Raw genomic sequence first — 19,197 nt, 5'->3', positions numbered from 1 at the left:
GTGTTGAACTAGCATCCAGGTTAAAACTGGAGAGTTTATCACCATGAAAAGGCCTTCCAAGCCCTGAACTGCACAGTTTAGAAGAGGAGAAAAGAGGAGGATGAAAACTAATCCAATTACAGAGGTATGGAACCTGTTAGAATGTTAAAAAACGTTTGATGTTACTAGCTACAGCTAGCTGAACTGAACTGAAGCAAAGTTGGCTAATAATGGAACTGGAGATGATTAAGAGATGAGAGATCTGCTAAGGTGTGGTTTACTGATGAGGAACTGGGTTATATATGTTTATAAGTGGTTTGTATATGTTTCTGTCTGCTTTAACTGCTGGTTAGCTGGTTTATAATAGGTTCCTATCTGCTTTAACTGCTGGTTAGCTGGTTTATAATATGTTCCTGTCTACTTTAACTGCTGGTTAGCTGGTTTATAATATGTTCCTATCTGCTTTAACTGCTGGTTAGCTGGTTTATAATATGTTCCTGTCTGCTTTAACTGCTGGTTAGCTGGTTTATATATGTTTCTATCTGCTTTAACTGCTGGTTAGCTGGTTTATATATGTTTCTATCTGCTTTAACTGCTGGTTAGCTGGTTTATATATGTTTCTATCTGCTTTAACTGCTGGTTAGCTGGTTTATATATGTTTCTATCTGCTTTAACTGCTGGTTAGCTGGTTATATATGTTTCTATCTGGTTTAACTGCTGGCTGCTTTGTGCATCTCCTCTCCTGCTTTGCACATCTTCGTATTGTTTCACGTAAGTGACGTGTATGGATTGCACCCCACCTCAACCTGCTATAGGGAATTTATACATTGTACGGTACATTGTGTCTCTGCTCAGTCCATGAGCCGCCCTAACCCGACCCCCAAATAAAGTGTCCAGGGTAACACATATCCATGCCTCACTAATTTCTTTGAACAGGATGATGAGGAAGATAAAATATATGAAATAACTAAAACTAATACTAAAACTAAACTAAACTAAACTAAAACTAAGCATTCAGAAAAAAAATGATAACTAATAAAAACTAACAAACCTGCTCTAAAAACTAATTAAAACTAACTGAATAAGAGAAAAAAAAGTCAAAACTAATTAAAACTAAACTATAATTAAAAACCCAAAACTATTATAACCTTGCTCACCACTGATACATCAGGAGTTAAAGGGTGTGTGTGAACCAAAGACAAACAGAACCAGAACTGGAGCTGGATGTCGGAGTCCACTATCCAACCCAGATGACGACTTTATTTATCCCAGGGTTCAGAAAAACAGTCGACAATTCAGTCATTTACTCCCACAGTTTTTAACTCCAACATGTGGGTAACACTTCATTTTACAGTCTCCTAACTATTACGTATTTTCCTCGTATATGTACAGTCAATTATAATCTATTTTTGAGTAATTTATACTGTTAAATAAGTAGGTTAATACAGAGAAAAATCCAAAACATTAATTATAAATTCAACTAAGTACAATACATCTGGACGACGAAAAAAAAATCGTTATCATGATATATTTTTATATTTTATATATTTTTACATTTATTTATCATGACTTACACTTTCTCTTTAGGCCTTAGGGTTTATTTTGTTCACAGTTGTTTAAGTGTTTTCATCTTTTATATAAGACCTGACTGAACTCAATTTATTAATCTAAATCATATGTAATTTGGTTAACAAAATTAACACTAATTTTCTTGATGCATAAAAATGAACAAAATTAGCAGTAAATCATAAAATCCAAGACCACAGCAACTGCAAAAGTATGGGCTGACAAATAACCATTGTGACGATACTGATATGCTTTTTTTTTTTATTATTTTTTCTAACCTTTATGTATTACCTCTTATGTGCCACGGAGACAAAAAAAAAGCTTAATTTCATAGACAAAAGGAGCATAATTTGACTATTTTCAAGCATTAATTAACGTCATCTTTGAGTGAGTATAAATTCAATTGTAAATGTAAACAAAACGGATGAAAATCAACCACTGACACTTTATAAACATCCAAAATGTTACCAAATAATGGGTTGAGAGGATCTTCAGACATTGTTTTCTGATAATGATGCATCCATCCTTATTATAACTTATATGACTTTTACTGTGTTTTTTTCTTCTTAAGTCTTTTAGAACCAAAAGCCTATCTTTAAATTGGAAAAAAATTGACATTAATTCTGACAATTATGTTTCCTAAGGACATGAAACTGCATATTGCGAAAACATTTTTGATCTTACTGCACAGCTATTGTCAGAGGTAACCAGGTACACTATAAACTGTGTAATTCTTAGAAGAATAGATCTACTTTTTATCATTAAGTAAAATTACAGTTTGTTTGAAAAAAATTATGCCATTTTTATTTTCACGATGCATCTCCTTGTGTATTACTGCAGATATTCATACAATTTACTCACAATTTTAATTTCATTATCTGCATTAAAATTAAAATCATTTTCCACTTCAGGTTTTGAAACAATTAAGTCACACATGCACAGTTGGTGGTTAAAAAAAAAAAAAAGAAAGTGTAGAACATTTTGGGAGATTAAGTTAAAATGTACAACAACTGTGGAAAATTGTTACAGGAGTAGCTGGTTTCATTAGTGAACAATGAACAGATGTGAACCCCAACCAGCAACAGAATCACAACAAGTGTGTGATTAAACGTCCACAAAGTCAAAAGAAGTCAAAAGAAGTCAGTGCTGCTGGTTCAGACACTGTGCTTCTTGTCATCTGATGCTGAGGTACTTTTTGGTCCAGAAGTTGATGATTCACATCTGTGCTGATGATAGGAGAAGCAGAGGATGACCAGAATCTTTTTTCACACCTTTAACACTCAAACTGTTTTGGTGTTATGACACTGACTGTTTCTACTAGTTTCTAGAGCCTTACTTTTTTTTTTACAATTCCTCAGTTTTTGTCCTTCTTGGAAATTTTTGACACATTCATGTTTGGTACATTGTGAACCTGTGATAAAAGATCTGTCATAAAATCTGCACTGGTAAGGTTTCTCTCCAGTATGGGTCCGTTGGTGACACAAAGTTGGATGACCAGAGTATCAATGTGCATATCACATGGGTACATCAACTTCTTGTGGTGAACATGAAGGTGAGAAAATAGTGCAGACAAGACTCTGAAAGACTTCCCACACTGGTAACAGTTTTATTGTCTTTCTCCACTATGGACGCGTTGGTGTGTCTGAAGGGCAGACAGCTGGGTAAATGTCTTCCCACACTGGTCACGGTCATATGGTCTTTCTCCTCTGTGGATGCATAGATGTCTCTTAAGGCGATTCATTCTGGTGAAAGTCTTCCCACACTGGCCACAACAATATGGTCTTTCTCCTCTGTGGATGTGTAGGTGTGTCTTAAGGTGATCAATCTGGGTGAAAGTCTTCCCACACTGGTCACAGTAATATGGTCTTTCTCCATTGTGGATGCGTTGGTGTGCCTGAAGGTGACTTATTTGGGTGAATGTCTTCCCACACTGGTCACAATAATATGGTCTTTCTCCTCTGTGGATGCGTAAGTGTGTCTTAAGGTCATTCATTCTGGTGAAAGTCTTCCCACACTGGTCACAGTCATATGGTCTTTCTCCTCTGTGGATGCGTAGGTGTCTCTTAAGGTTACTCATTTGGACGAAAGTCTTCCCACACTGGTCACAGTCATATGGTCTTTCTCCATTGTGGATACGTTGGTGTGCATGAAGGTTACTTATTTGGGTGAAAGTCTTCCCACACTGTTCACAGTCATATGGTCTTTCTCCTCTGTGGATCCGTTGGTGTGCATGAAGGTTACTTATTCGGGTGAAAGTCTTCCCACACTGGTCACAATAATATGGTCTTTCTCCTCTGTGGATGCGTAAGTGTATCTTAAGGTCATTCATTTGGGTGAAAGTCTTCCCACACTGGTCACAGTCATATGGTCTTTCTCCACTGTGGATGCGTAGGTGTCTCTTAAGGCTACTCATAGCGGTGAAAGTCTTCCCGCACTGGTCACAGGTGGGTCTTCTATCCATGTTGGCTGGAATCAGGTGATCTTTGCCAGACACAACTTTTAGGTTTCTCTTAAAATCCACCTTTGGCTTCTTTCTACATTAAAACACAAAGAAAAAGAAGAAGTGGACGCTGAAATGCAATGGAATGTAACAGAACAAACACATCTCTTCAGGACCAGATTAAGCAGATAGACAAAATTAGCTAGTTAGGTAATTAACAGGACATTTTCAAGACAACCAGTATTTGATGGTGATGGTTTTATTATTGTTATTATTATTATTATCATTATTATCATTATTAATAATAATAATAATAATAATAATAATTAATAATCATCATCATCATAATTCTTATTCTTATTGGTAGTAGTAGCAGTAGTATTTTATACTTTTGTAGGAAATTTTAAGGGCCTGAATATGTGAGAAAACTCAATACTCTTATTCTACAAGTGAAAACTGATGCAGATTCAATAATGTACTAATGTGTTTATGAAACAGTTTCTTGTTTCATGACAAAACCTCAGAACTCGTTGCACCACTATGATCATACGAGGTCACATAAGGTCACCAACTCTAATGGATTGGATCTTCAGCTTGTTAAGACTTTTCTGACCAAATCTGAGATGAATATGTTCTTGTGTACACATCAAAACACCAAAACATTTACTGGTACTAAGAGGTGGAACAAGGAGTCAGATTCAATATTGTCATGTCATTATGTTCAGGGTGTGACTCTGATCATACATGTGAAGCCATGATGATGTAAATAATATTAAACTTTAATTCAAATTCTTTATTTATATGAATATTTATATAAATACCAAATTTCTTATTGTTTTCTCTTTAGATTTTCATTTTCACACGTTTACAGTTTTTCTACCTGTCTTTTTCTCTGCAATTGCTTGTTGTTGCTGTTAACTGTGAAATTTCCCCACGGTGGGAGAAATAAAGTCTTATCTTATCTTATCTTATCTTATCTTATCTTATCTTATCTTATCTTAAGTTTGGTGCTGATTGGATAAAAAAAATTGTTGAGTTATAACAGTTTGGTTTTTCTTGCAGCTGCACCCTGAACTACAGAACCACAACGACAGAAAGGCACACAAGAAAAAAAAACACACACAAGAAAAAGAATATCACACAAACAAGAAAAAGGTTCTTCTGGAAAAGGTAGGTACCTGCTGTGACCAGGATCTGGATGCTGATTGGATTATCTTTGACAGGTGGGAAAACAGGAAGTTTATATTTATCCTCCTCAGACCCAGCTATGGGCTTTCTGTCCACATTTGTGGACAAGAGTTTAACAACTTTATACAAAAAGAAAAGAAAACTGTCCACCACAAAGGACATTCCATAAAAATTTTAAAAACTGCATCTGAAAAAAACTGTTTCATCATGATGTTTCCAATATAGGCACTTATTTATTAAAACATTTAAAAAGCTTCTACTTTGCTGACATTTCCTGGGTCTTAGGAGGTTAAAGCGGTGAATGACTTCCATCACTAATTTTTCTTCAGATTTATAAAACCTGAGTGATAACCTCCTTATCACTAATCCATAAGTCTTCCCGTGCTAATGCACCTCAATCACTTCCGTGCATTGTGGGAAGTGCAGCTCCAGCCGTGCCTTTCCTGCCAGGCCGCTGCGGCCATAATGCAGCTGAACTTCCACTTCCCACAATGCACGTCACAACACAATTCTGAAAATGCCCCAGTTACCTCCCAGCTCTGTTTGGAAACCTATGGTTTGTTTGTGTTGGAGTACACTTCGAAATTTTTCACCGTGAGGGAAGAGATTCAGGAGAGTAATCACAGAAAGACTTATGGATTCGTGATACTTAGGCTACGACTGAGGTTTGACAGATCTGATGAAAAATTGGTGACAAAAGTCATACGCAGCTTTAAATAATATCTATCCTTGTAATGAGTTTCTGAGACAAAGATTCAACATTGATTAAAAACAACTGTGTTTTCTGTAACTCTGACACTGAGACTTTAGAATAACTTGTTGTTAAACTGCACTTATACCAGAGTGTTTTGGGAAGCATTTCAACACTGGATATCTGAAAAGGACACTCAATCGCCCAAGCTGGAATACAAAGACATGAAGTATAGAGTTATAAAACAAAACAAAAAACAGGAAATGATCTATAACACCTACATTACTATTGTCAAACAGTTTCTCCACAGATGCAGATTCATGAAGAGCCACCCACTGTTCTTAGTTTATATGAATGAGATAACCAACTTTAAAAACACTGAAATGTGTCCAAACCAAACAAGCCTTGACTGTTTATAACAATCTGAATGGACTGATTTATGATTAGACCTCTGACTTTTATTTTAGTTACTTATTTTATTTTTTGATATATATACTAAATATGCTGTACAGGCTCAGTCTGGAAAATAGTCTTTCTCTGTGGAAGTCTTTTGAATGTAAAGCCAGAATTTGATTAATAAAGTTGGAGGGAAAAAAAGTGGTTCCAGACACAGTGAACCCCGCCCCTCACACATACTGTAGCTTATTTTGGCATCGATCCAGCTGATGTCATCATGTTTATGTGTAACAGGATTGGTGCTTCCACTTGCCATTGAGTTGTGTGATAAAATAGTGTTCTGTCCCTTTAAGACAGTAGTATAGTTGTGGGAATGACGTGTTCTGCTCTTCCCAGTCTGTCTTGCCAGTACATGTGGTAGGTCATGAGTTTTTGATGCTGAGTAATATTCTGGTAGTTGATTATTTTATTTGCATGTTTATTCTTATTTCCATGCATATGTACCTGGACTCTAATAGATCTTTGTGTCAGCCCAGAATTTTGTGTTTATTGTATCTGTCCAGTAAACAGACTGCTACTAGCTTGTGAAACATGCTTATGTGTATGCTAACACGTGTGTTTCTATAGTTTTTAGCACCAGCATTGCCAGGTTTGCTGGACAGTTGAATGATTTCACTTCTTTGTCTATTGTCAGAATAAAAACACATTCAGCTTGGAGTTCACCTGTGCTGTTTACTACACAATGCAGATTTCATCTGTTACATATGTGTGTGCTGATGTCATATCAGTCGCCTCTATACATGCACCAAGTTTCAAGTAAATTGAAACAAAACTGATGTTTTATAGGCATTTGAAATTTTGCCCATTATAAGTAAACTAGTGCACTGACCTGTGGGAATCCACAGGTTCTAGAAGCAGTAGAGTTGATCAAATGTGGAGCTGAGCTAAGTTTACTGGTGTAACACAGAAAATAGGAAAAAAAATAATGGCCCTCATTTTGTTTTGTATTGAAATCAAAAGTAACCGAAAAGAATGCATTCATAATGATGTTAAAGCTCTACCGTATGATGTGGCATTTTTACACTTTTCTTTTGTCATCTTAAAATGCTCCTAATAAGTGTGTGTCAAACTAAAATGTAAAAGAAATCCGCCAGGTATTGAAACTCAAAAATGTTTAATTCTCATATATTTCTGATGAAAGTCTGACCAATCATTTTAGTCGGTCCGAATAAAATAATTGGCCAAACCTGACTGAGCCTCCTGTCAATCATCCATTATGGTCATCCAGCATCCGATCCATTATCGCCGCCTCACATCCATTATGTGTCCCTCTGAATCTGACGCTTCACTTGAGCCGCTTCTCCTGTCACTGACCACAGTCTACAGTCTAGGATGTGTATGGATAGAACTGACATGCACATGTGGAAGGGAATAAACGGATTTATGAACAGAAACAACAACTGAGGGGCACAAACGGGAGTCTGATGAATGAAGGATGGAGATAAAAGTCCGGAAGTCAGCTGTACTGGACTGAACAGGTCTGCATAAAGCTCAGCTTTTATGACGATGGGACTCATACAGGTGCAATTACATGGTGTCACACAATGTATGATGATGTTCACATGATTTGACTAAGTTTACTGATGAAACACAGATTAGGAAGAAATAGAATGGACTCATTTAGGTTTGTATTGACATGGACGTGGACCAGAGACTTTTCCACAGGACTGAACATGGAGGAGGCGAACGTTAACGGACTGGGTCTGACCGGGGACCGGCAGAGTGGAACTGGGCCACAGTAAGAACCAGACCTGGTTCTCCTGGGTTTTCTGTTGATCTGGATCCGGATCCAGATCCAGTCCCCCCTCCCCACTGGATCTGGATTAAAGCATTAAAGGGAGGCCTTTAAAAACTAATAACTAATAAAGTATTGGTCGTATCAATATTCAGTTTTCTTCTGTCTGATCCTGGACCCAAAATACAGAAGTACTGCACAGGCTGGTTCTGTCCAGTTTATCAGTTAAAAAGCCGATACACACACACACACAAACACACACACACACAGACAGGTCACTTGGTTTTTTATAATAAACATGGGAGAAAATAAAAATATGTAAAAATAAATAAAGAAATCATTTATGGTAATCTCTAAACCCAGTCTGGTATGAATTCCACCAATAGTTTTGCTGCTAAAGTGTTCACAAACAAACCGAACCAAAAACAATAGCCCATACCTCCTCTTCTGGGGGGGGGTGCTCCATAGTTCTAACCTGCTGCCTCTGTTTCTCTTCTCCGTTGCCGGTTTCCCCCTCCCTCCCTCCACAGTTTCCTCCTGTGCTGTTCTATCCAGTCGGACTGTGGAACACTTCTTCACTCTGCCGTGGGACTCTCCTCCTCCTGGTTGTGGCTCTGCTGCCTGGGGCTATCTCCGGACTAATGCTGCTCCATGTTCAACTCCTCCGTCTCCAACTGCTCAAACTCAACACTCGCTCCATTCCATCATGGAAATCCACCTGAAAACAATACGGGCTCCTCCGCAGACCTCCTTCTATCCACAGAGGGTCACGGAGAACCTTTATTTCCACACAACCTGTGGGTTCTGACTCCATTCCATCCCTCTGCTCTGTCGGACTCTCCGTCGCAGCTTGTAAACGTCATCAGAGAACATTAGAGTTGTGACGTTCATGAACGACTCGAGTCTTTTCAGTTGTTTTAAGTGACGATAAAAACCGCTTCGCAGTTGTGAGCCGTTCTTATATTCAAATTGTCCACGCTGTCTCCATGTGTCACCTGTGTCCCACTGAGTCTGGGTTGTCCACGCTGCCTTCACATGAACGACTATTGACATCTGCGAGTATGACTTTTCCGCCCCACACCCTATTCACTTGAACGCATCTATATGCGCAGCTAACTTAGGAAGGAGTTCTCAGAGAGTCCGACTGACTGGACTGGAGACACATTTCCTTCTGGATCAGGAGGAGGAGATAGGAACGACTGAAAACAAGTGGAGATGCAGGATTAACTGGAGCTCCTCTTTTTGCTCCCTGCCAACTCCCCAGCTAGGCCGTAAAGTGAACGCCGTAACGTTTCATCCCGTTCCGATACATGGGGCACTACAATCTTTTTACTCAGTTACAAAGATATATTGTTCCTGAGGTAAATGTCAAAAGTTCTCCATTTGCAATCCTGCAGTTTTTTTTTAAATCAGTGTTTGAAGTCGGTCCTACTTAACTTTATTCGCGCAATGCTATTGTTATCATGCGTGGTGCGGTTTGAGTCACGTGTAACCTGCTGGTCCAATCAGAAAGCGCAAAACATCCAAGAGAGCTGCGACCAGGAAGCGAGCTTCCTGTAGTTCGGAGGAGGAAAACACAACGAAAAGTTTTAAAAAGCCAGCAAAAATATGGAATATGCACCTCATATCCGTAAAAAAAAGAAAAAATACAGGATTTTTCAGCCAAACGATGGGAAACGTTAAGAAACTGGGTCGAACGATGGCTTTATTTGAGTGGTGAGAGCAGGAGTATAACTGAAACTTATAAACACTATCACTACTGACTTTGACAATGTTCCAGAAGATGCTGGGTTTCATGCAACATGCTACAGACGATTCATTGATACAAAACGATTGGATTCCGCGGAGAAACATAAAAGAGAGAATTCAGATGTCAATGAATCACAGGGAGGTGAGTGTGCAGCAGCACCGCAGGATCAACAAGTGAAACGCCCAGGAAGAAATGACGGTCCAGGATGGGTCTACCTACTGTTTCACCTGGTCCTGTTCTGCCTGCCTTATGCATAATATGTTTAAAAAAAAAAAAAAAAAAAAAAAAAGTGGATAAATACATCACCGTGTCTGGCAAATGCACAAAGGATCGTCTTTCACTGGCACAGACGTTATCAGCAGGTTTTTTTAAAAAAAATCTGTCTCTCACACATACACAAATACTGTATATAAGTGTGTAAGTTTATTCTATTCTCTACTACTGCTATTACTACTACTGCTATTACTATTATTATTACTGCTACTGCTATTACTACTATTATTACTACTACTACTGCTATTACATCTGTTACTACTACTGCTATTACTGATCATAACTCATTCTCTCTCACACACACAATGCTGCTTGCAGCTTTGTGAAACTGGGTGTATGTGTGTTTCAGAAATGAGCTGCCTTCAGTGTTGGCTACAAGATCTTCTCTTCATTGAGTAGATCATCAGGCAAGGAATTATTATTATTGTGAACCACCACCAAACATTCATACACCAGAGTGAGTGGCACTGGGTGAAGTGTCTTGCCCAAGAACACAATGGACTGACTAGGACAGAGCAGGATTCGAACCGCTGACCCTTCGGTTATTGGACGACCTGCTCTACCATCTGAGCCATAGCCATAGCCAGTCTTATTGATAATGTGTCATTATTGCTCCCTGGTAGTTTGCCTTATCCATGCCTCCAACATGTGATGCTCTACACCAACACTGCAAAAGGGCAAACTACCAAACAGCAATAATGAGACATTGTCTGAAAGGTGTTATGTGTGCACCCTCACTCATTGGTAGTGGATGGCTCATTGAGGATGGGGAGTTAACAGTGACCTGGATGACTAAAAATCCTGCTCCTCAAAGTGTTTTGCTGTTCGTCCACTGCACTTGGAAACTAGGCAAATATGATACAGACAGGTGTTCCTGTATGTCAGCAAGACTGTCTTGCACTGATTTGTGTAGGTGTAGCACTGTGTGAATGTTCAGAAGGAAACAGAAGATAGAGCTACATGGGATGATGTTTCTGACAGTGACGGTGATGATTAGACATGTTATAGAACCATGAAATATCCTCTAAAACAGGGGTGTCCAAACTTTTTTTTTACAGAGGGCCAGATCTGATAATTTGGACATTGCCAGGGGCCAGTGGTCCCTTCAGACATTTTTTAAACAGTAAAAATTATATATAAATGCGCTGTTCTACAACAATTTTATTTTCATTGTCACAATATAATTTTTTTTAAATGGCAGTGTAACCAAATCTACGCCACTCAGGTGTGAACAAATAAAAAAAAAACAAAAAAAATCAATTCTGCCTTCCTTTCACATCTGGAGTCAGATAACATAGAACAAACTGTATAGAGTATCTTAAACATCCAAGTTGATAAAAATCTTAACCCCACATTCATTTTAAACATGACTTATATGAGTAATCATTACTCATATATTACTCAGAATGCAAAGTCTGTTAATGTTGAAGATGAAAACATATGACTCTTACTCTTGTCTTTCACAAAATCATTCAGAAAGTAATATTTTGTGTCACATGTACAAGTACGTAACACCAGCAGTTATAGGCAACTAACCTGGCAACTTGGTAGCCTGCCTTGGTGGTGAATTCATTGAACTCCCAGGTTCACATGAAGAGTCACTGTTGTGAGTTTAAAGCAGCTTGAATTTGCTTCACTTTTTCAGAGCGCTCACTCCCTGCTAGCTTGTCGTATGCATTAACATGTTTTGTCTGCTCATGTCTCTTTACATTGAATTCCTTAAACAAGGCAACAGTCTGTTGACAAATTAGGCAAACATAATTGCCTCAATTTTCAGTGAAAAAAAATTGTAATTCCCATCTCTCCTGGAAGCGGCGGCCCTCACTGTCAACTTTCATTTTTTTATTTACAGGCACCGTGGTTAGAAATTAGCGAAAAGGGTTCACGGCAAAGTCACAGAGCCAGATAGAGTAAGAGTGGTGCTGCCACCATGAGGTGAAAGGAGAAACTGCATTTTGAACCTTTTATGATTCATGTACTCGGTTCAACAGTCCAAGTGGGCCATAAATAATACAATATAAAACCCAAGCTGTGGGGCGTATAAAATCTGACCGTGGGCCGTGATTGGGCCTCGGGCCGGACTTTGGACATACCTGCTCTAAAAAGAGCATCCATTGAACAAAACTAAAAGTTTACAGTGTACTGTGTAAAAAACCAGACCGAGATCTATTGAAAAACATGTATTGTTACATGACAAACGCATCATTGTTAAAAGAAGAAAAGAAACCCTGCAACTGTAAACACTGTAAATGTCAAACAATGCTGTTACATTGATGTATGTGATTTTGTGTGTGGCTAAATTCACCATGTGTAATATGTGAAATTAGTAGAAGCTTTTTCCCACAAATTTCCAAGATTTCATGGTCTAAATTCACATTGCATGGTAATAATTCATCAAGACTTGTCTAACATGTTAATATGTATAAATATCAATTTGTGAGAGATTTTGTGTAGCTAAAATGAATGTTGATAAATAAAACAAGTGAATCTAGCATCACAGAATTTTCGTTTTTTAATTTTATATTCATATAGATTTATGGCTTGTGACAAAAAACTGCAGGATATATTGCGGAGGCAGACTCAGAGGAGAGAGTGAGGGGCTGGGTGGGGTCTGGGGGAGTGAAAGTTGGGAGTGTCCTGTTGGGGCTGGGGGAGACTCCTTCTGTTGGGGAGAGGGTCCTGACGTTGGAGCGTCTTCCTGGGTCTGTGGTCTTCCATGGTCAGTGCTGATCTCAGGCACTAACAGTTCTTCTCCATGGTGCCCTTTGATCAGCTGCTTTGGGTTGTCTTGTCTCTTGTCCTCGGCGGAGAATGCTTGTGTCTGAGGCACAGAATAAAAAATGTTGGAGCTCAACAGCTGATCTCCTGACTTGTGAAGACAAAATCCATCTGCCTTAAAGCGGTGTCTGCGTTCCCAAAACATGTTGAAATTGTCAATAAAGTATTGATTGAGCGGCACATGTATCTTTGAGCCATGTGCTCAGCTCCATCAGCCTGCTGAATCTGTCAGCTCCTCGTCCAACTGTCGGTAGAGGGCCACTGAGAAACACCTGAGGATTCACACATGGAACTACGTTCAGCAGATCAATAAAGTCCTGTTTGAAAACCTCTGACTAGTGATTCTCAACATCAAGGGCTCCTGTGTGAATGATGAGAGAATGTGAGAGGCCAAATAATTTAAACTGAATTTTAAAAAAAAACAATTCTTCTGCTAATGCAGGACTGTGACACACTGCCTTCAGCAGTGCGAGTAATTTGTTGGTTGGTTTCATTCATTTCCTGCTTTATTTTGGTGAGTGGTTTGGTTCATTTGTGTGCACTGTGTCTGTCTTGTCTGCGTCCTCCCTGTTTCCCTTGATTGTCTTCACCTGGGGCTCATTATCCTTCTACCTTTTATATTTCCTCCTCTCCTCGTGTCTGTTGTCAGTGCGTCTTCCATGCTTTGCCAAGTCAATGGGCTCTATGCACAGCCCCACTACTTCCTGAACTTCAGGTGGGTCCTTTATTTCCTGTCTTTCATTATTGGACAAACTGATTAATCCAGGTGTGCCTGCTACTTGTTGGGACAACTGATTGATTAGGCACACCTGGATTAATCAGTTTGTCCAATAATGAAAGACAGGAAATAAAGGACCCACCTGAAGTTCAGGAAGTAGTGGGGCTGTGCATAGAGTCCATCTCTTAGACCTTTGCCTGTGCTGCTTATCTACGCTTCGTAAGTTTATTGAATCCACATTTGTGAAGATCTTTTTGTTATATTTTTTGATTCCTCAACAGAGAAGATTTTTGTGTTAATTTTTGAAACCATGTTTTGTGAAGACCTTTTTTGTTGATTTTTTGATACCACGTATGTGAAGATCTTTTTGTTAGACTTTTGATACCTCAGTTGGGAAGATATTTGTGTTAATTTTTGATTCTACAATTGTGAAGATATTTTTTTTAACTTTTATATACTGAGTTAATAAATACTCAAACTAAACTTGTTTTGTCTCTGTCTGGTGCATTTGGGTCCAAGCCTTGTGTTTTCCTAACAAGGACATACTGAACTGAAATTTAAAACATGATGAACAGTGATGTCACATGACCTCAAAGGGCTGACCCTTAAGTGGTGAAGACAGTGAAAGCGTGCCTTCAGGAGGTCAAAGGTCATTTGGATCCTGGTATAGAAATGACTGTAGGCCTGCTGGGGTTCCTGGGGCTCTGTGTATGGTGTCAGGAGGAAAGGATGGTAGGTAGACCCCCTGTCCCCCAAGTAGACCCCCTGGATTTCAAATGGGGTCACATGGAATTTCTAATTATTGATAAAAATTAAATAAAACTTACTAATAAAACTCTGTGTTGAGTTGACAGAGCCAATCCCAATCCATATCAGACAAACTGTGGTTGTGAAACTGCAGCACTGTGGTTCTGTTTTTCTGTCAAATGTTCATTGTGGTCGGTTTCAGATGCTGCAGCTCTTTCATAATTCATAGTTTCAGTTCTTGTTTCTTCAGTATTGTCTTCCTTGTAAATCACAGCTGGAATGACTGTACATATCCTGACCTAGGAAAATCCAATTCTCCCTTTGTGCAGTAATCTACACCTGGATTTACTGCCTCTGTCCACAATAATATACATTATTCAGACTAAATGTCCTCTAACATTAACCTGGATTTGAAACAGACGATAGAAAACTATTACAGGATCAAAAACAAATCAATTTTGGCAAAAAAAAAAGTCTCTGTTTTGAATGTCTGGGGTCGACAGAAATCTGTGATGTTAAAATGGGGTCAGGAGTAAAAAAAGGTTGGAACCACTGAACTATAGTCTCAGAAGTACAGAGTATTTTGTTGGAAGAAAAAAGAAAAACACATATGTTTCCAATTCCAACTTTATTATCTACAACACAGCTAATATAAGAAAAAAGGTCAAATTGAGTGCCTTAATGTTCTTCTTTACTCATTGCTAACAAAAGATGACAGTTTGTGCATTCTGCTGGAACTTCAGTCTCACTGCTCATCTCCTCAGGAGGGAACTCAAACACTCAGTCGATCAGATAAAGTCAGACACAGAAGCCTCCACCCAATTCTCTACCTCATTTGGTAGGAGTGTGAGGAAGCCACCACTCTGCATGGCAGCAGAAGAAAACCACTACTTCCTATAGGTACCTATAGGCCATGAAATCACATAGGTATTCTAGTGAGGACGTTTTGAAGGAAACTGGATAAAAAAAATTCTACATAATTCACTGGAACCAAAATTTCTGTTGGATGTGCACCCAATGTTTGTTCCATACACCTAATAAATTCTAAAAAGGGAATAAATGTGAGTAATTCTGACCCACCCTGTTCTTCATCAATACATAAGTTGATGTTAATTCATATTTGTGTACGCTTGGTAAGCTTCAATGTTATGGAACCATGTGCTCAGGATGGATTATTAGAATATTTAGTACAAGTAAGAGAGTTGTCGCATATGGATCAAAGAAAAAGACATGCAAAGTTCAGATACTTATCTATAATTTACAAACATTTTGTAAGAGGTACCTTCAAGTAGGTATAAATATCTGTACTTTCTGTAATTTTCATTGTCCAGTTCCAAGTAAAACCATCAAAAAAACAACAAAACACTAATTTCGTGGTAACGGATCAAATGCCGAAAATCTCCAAGTCCCAAACTTTATATGCAATAAAAATATAATTTTGGAAATAGTAGTATAAAAATGTCACCACAGTATGTTGGATACACATAATAAAAAGTAACATTTGGAAAAAAGAAAGGCGGTCTGCAATACTTTGCTTTCTGTCATTTTATAACTGTGGCGGTGTTGCCTTTCTTGAACTTAAACTTCACAGAACAATTGTGGAAAATTGTGACAGGAGTAGCTGCTTTCATTTGTGAACAATGAACAGGTGAGAACCCCAACCAGCAACAGAATCACAACAAGTGACTGATTAAATGTCCACAAAGTCAATAAGTAGCAGTATGTTCAGTTTGTGTCCTTTGTGGAAAGTTTTGCCACATTCTTCTTTGGTACATTGTGAACCTGTGACAAAAGATCTGTCACAAAATCTGCACTGGTAAGGTTTCTGTCCAGTATGAGTCTGTTGGTGACACTTGTAAAAGTTGGACGACCAGAGGATCTTGGTGCACTTATCACATGGCTACATCAACTTTTTGTGGTGAATGTGACAGTGAGAACATCATGCAGACAAGGCTCAGAAACCTTCCCACACCGGTCACAGTGTTCTGGTTTTACTCCTCTGTGGGTGCATAGGTGTGCCTTACATCTGGACTCTATGGAGCCAGATCTGGAGGTTTTTAAGTTTAATGTTCTTGTCAGAAGAAGTCGGTGCTGCTGGTTCAGACACTGCATTTCTAGTTGTCATCCGATGCCGAGGTACTGTTTGGTCCAGACGATGATTCACATCTGTGTTGATGGTAGTAGAGAGCAGAGTGTGGCAAGAATCTTTCTTCACATTGGTAACACTCAAACTGTTTCGGTGTGTTTCTCCCCTGTGGATGTGTAGGTGTGCCTTAAGTCCATTTATATGGGTGTAAGTTTTCCCACACTTGTCACAGTGATGTGGTCTTTCTCCACTGTGGACGCGTAGGTGTGTCTTAAGGGTACTCATCTGGGTGAAATTTTTCCCACATTGTTCACAGTGATATGGTTTTTGTCCACTGTGGACGCGTAGGTGTGTCTTAAGGGTACCCATCTGGGTGAAAGTTTTCCCACACTGTTCACAGTGATACGGTCTTTCCCCACTGTGGATGCGTAGGTGTAACTTCAAGTGATGCATGTGGGTGAAAGTTTTCCCACACTGTTCACAGTCATATGGGCTTTCTCCACTGTGGATGCGTAGGTGTGCCTTAAGGGCCCTCATCTGGGTAAAAGTTTTCCCACAATTGTAACAGTCATATGGTCTTTCTCCACTGTGGACACGTAGGTGTATCTTAAGTTTAGTCGTCTGGGTGAAAGTCTTCCCACACTGTTTACAGTCATATGGTCTTTCTCCATTGTGAATGCGTTGGTGTACATGAAGGTTACTTATTTGGGTGAAAGTCTTCCCACACTGGTTACAGTCATATGGTCTTTCTTCTCTGTGGATCCGTTGGTGTGTATGAAGGTTACTTATTCGGGTGAAAGTCATCCCACACTGGTCACACTCATATGGTCTTTCTCCACTGTGGCTGCGTAGGTGTTTCTTAAGGCTACTCATAGTGATGAAAGTCTTCCCACACTGGTCACAGGTGGGTCTTCTATCCATGTTGGCTGGAATCAGGTGATCTTTGCCAGACACAACTTTTAGGTTTCTCTTAAAATCCACCTTTGGCTTTTTTCTACATCAAAACACAAAAAGAAGACGTGGACACTGAAATGCAATGGAATGTAACAGAACAAACACATCTCTTCAGGACCAGATTAAGCAGATAGACTAAATTAGCTAGTTAGGTAATTAACAGGACATTTTTAAGACAACCAATATTTAATGGTGATGGTTTTACCATTATTATTATTATTAATATTATTATTATTATTATCATAAATAATAATTCTTATTGGTAGTAGTAGTAGTCGTATTTTATAGTTTTGTAGGAAATTTTAAGGGCCTGAATATGTGAGAAAACTCAATACTCTTATTCTACAAGTGAAAACTGATGCAGATTCAATAATGTACTAATGTGTTTAAGAAACAGTTTCTTGTTTCATGACAAAACCTCAGAACTCGTTGCACCACTATGATCATACGAGGTCACATAAGGTCACCAACTCTAATGAATTGGATCTTCAGCTTGTTAAGACTTTTCTGACCAAATTTGAGATGAATATGTTTTTGTGTACACATCAAAACAACAAAACATTTACTGGTACTAACAGGTGGAACAAGGAGTCAGATTCAATATTGTCATGTCATTATGTTCAGGGTGTGACTCTGATCATACATGTGAATCCATGATGAGGTAAATGTGGAAATAATATTTAATTTTTTATTTATATGAATATTTATATAAATACCAAATTTCTTATTATTTTCTCTTCAGATTTTCATTTTCACACGTTTACAGTTTTTCTACCTGTCTTTTTCTCTGCAATTGCTTATTGTTGCTGTTAACTGTGAAATTTCCCCACGGTGGGAGAAATAAAGTCTTATCTTATCTTATCTTATCTTATCTTATCTTATCTTAAGTTTGGTGCTGATTGGATAAAAAATTGTTGAGTTATAACAGTTTGGTTTTTCTTGCAGCTGCACCCTGAACTACAGAACCACAACGACAGAAAGGCACACAAGAAAAAAAACACACACAAGAAAAAGAAAATCACACAAACAAGAAAAAGGTTCTTCTGGAAAAGGTAGGTACCTGCTGTGACCAGGATCTGGATGCTGATTGGATTGTCTTTGACAGGTGGGAAAACTGGAAGTTTATATTTATCCTCCTCAGACCCAGCTATGGGCTTTCTGTCCACATTTGTGGACAAGAGTTTAACAACTTTATACAAAAAGAAAAGAAAACTGTCCACCACAAAGGACATTCCATAAAAAACTTAAAAACTGCATCTGAAAAAAACTGTTTCATCATGATGTTTCCAATATAGGCACTTATTTAATAAAACATTTAAAAAGCTTCTACTTTGCTGACATTTCCTGGGTCTTCGGAGGTTAAAGCGGTGAATGACTTCCATCACTAATTTTTCTTCAGATTTATAAAACCTGAGTGATAACCTCCTTATCACTAATCCATAAGTCTTCCCGTGCTAATGCACCTCAATCACTTCTGTGCATTGTGGGAAGTGCAGCTCCAGCTGTGCCTTTCCTGCCAGGCCGCTGCGGCCATAATGCAGCTGAACTTCCACTTCCCACAATGCACGTCACAACACAATTCTGAAAATGCCCCAGTTACCTCCCAGCTCTGTTTGTAAACCAACGGTTTGTTTGTGTTGGAGTACACTTCGAAATTTTTCACCGTGAGGGAAGAGATTCAGGAGAGTAATCACAGAAAGACTTATGGATTCGTGATACTTAGGCTACGACTGAGGTTTGACAGATCTGATGAAAAATTGGTGACAAAAGTCATACGCAGCTTTAAATAATATCTATCCTTGTAATGAGTTTCTGAGACAAAGATTCAACATTGAT

At 38.6% G+C, this 19,197-nt stretch overlaps 2 protein-coding genes across 2 annotated transcripts in view; one reads left to right on the top strand and one right to left on the bottom strand.

Moving 5' to 3' along the window:
* LOC115435843 (zinc finger protein 208-like) overlaps window positions 1-19,197 on the top strand; it is a 99,984-nt gene that overhangs the window by 21,158 nt on the left and 59,629 nt on the right. The window lies entirely within an intron of this gene.
* On the bottom strand, window positions 2,919-17,395 carry LOC115435844 (zinc finger protein 431-like). Its single transcript, XM_030158456.1, has 5 exons — window positions 16,346-17,395; window positions 13,077-13,128; window positions 12,627-12,899; window positions 8,495-8,676; window positions 2,919-4,079 (listed from the first exon to the last, which is right to left on the bottom strand). Exons 1-5 carry the CDS (start codon window positions 17,326-17,328, stop codon window positions 3,152-3,154), a joined length of 2,418 nt encoding a protein of 805 aa, XP_030014316.1. The 5' UTR covers window positions 17,329-17,395; the 3' UTR covers window positions 2,919-3,151.

This window comes from Sphaeramia orbicularis, chromosome 16, assembly GCF_902148855.1.
Source record: "Sphaeramia orbicularis chromosome 16, fSphaOr1.1, whole genome shotgun sequence".
Lineage (NCBI taxonomy): Eukaryota > Metazoa > Chordata > Actinopteri > Kurtiformes > Apogonidae > Sphaeramia > Sphaeramia orbicularis.
Note: the sequence above shows the minus strand (reverse complement) of the source record. Positions and strands in the feature narration are given on the sequence as shown.

Excerpts from the sequence above, each read along its gene's own strand:
- LOC115435844 (XM_030158456.1), bottom strand. The coding sequence starts at position 17,328 with ATGGATAGAAGACCCACCTGTGACCAGTGTGGGAAGACTTTCATCACT. Across the intron at positions 13,129-16,345 it reads TGGCTCCATAGAGTCCAGAT|GTGTTTCTCAGTGGCCCTCT; the intron begins GTAAGGCACACC and ends GTGAATCCTCAG. Across the intron at positions 4,080-8,494 it reads ACCCCCCCCCAGAAGAGGAG|AAAGAAGCCAAAGGTGGATT; the intron begins GTATGGGCTATT and ends GTTTTAATGTAG.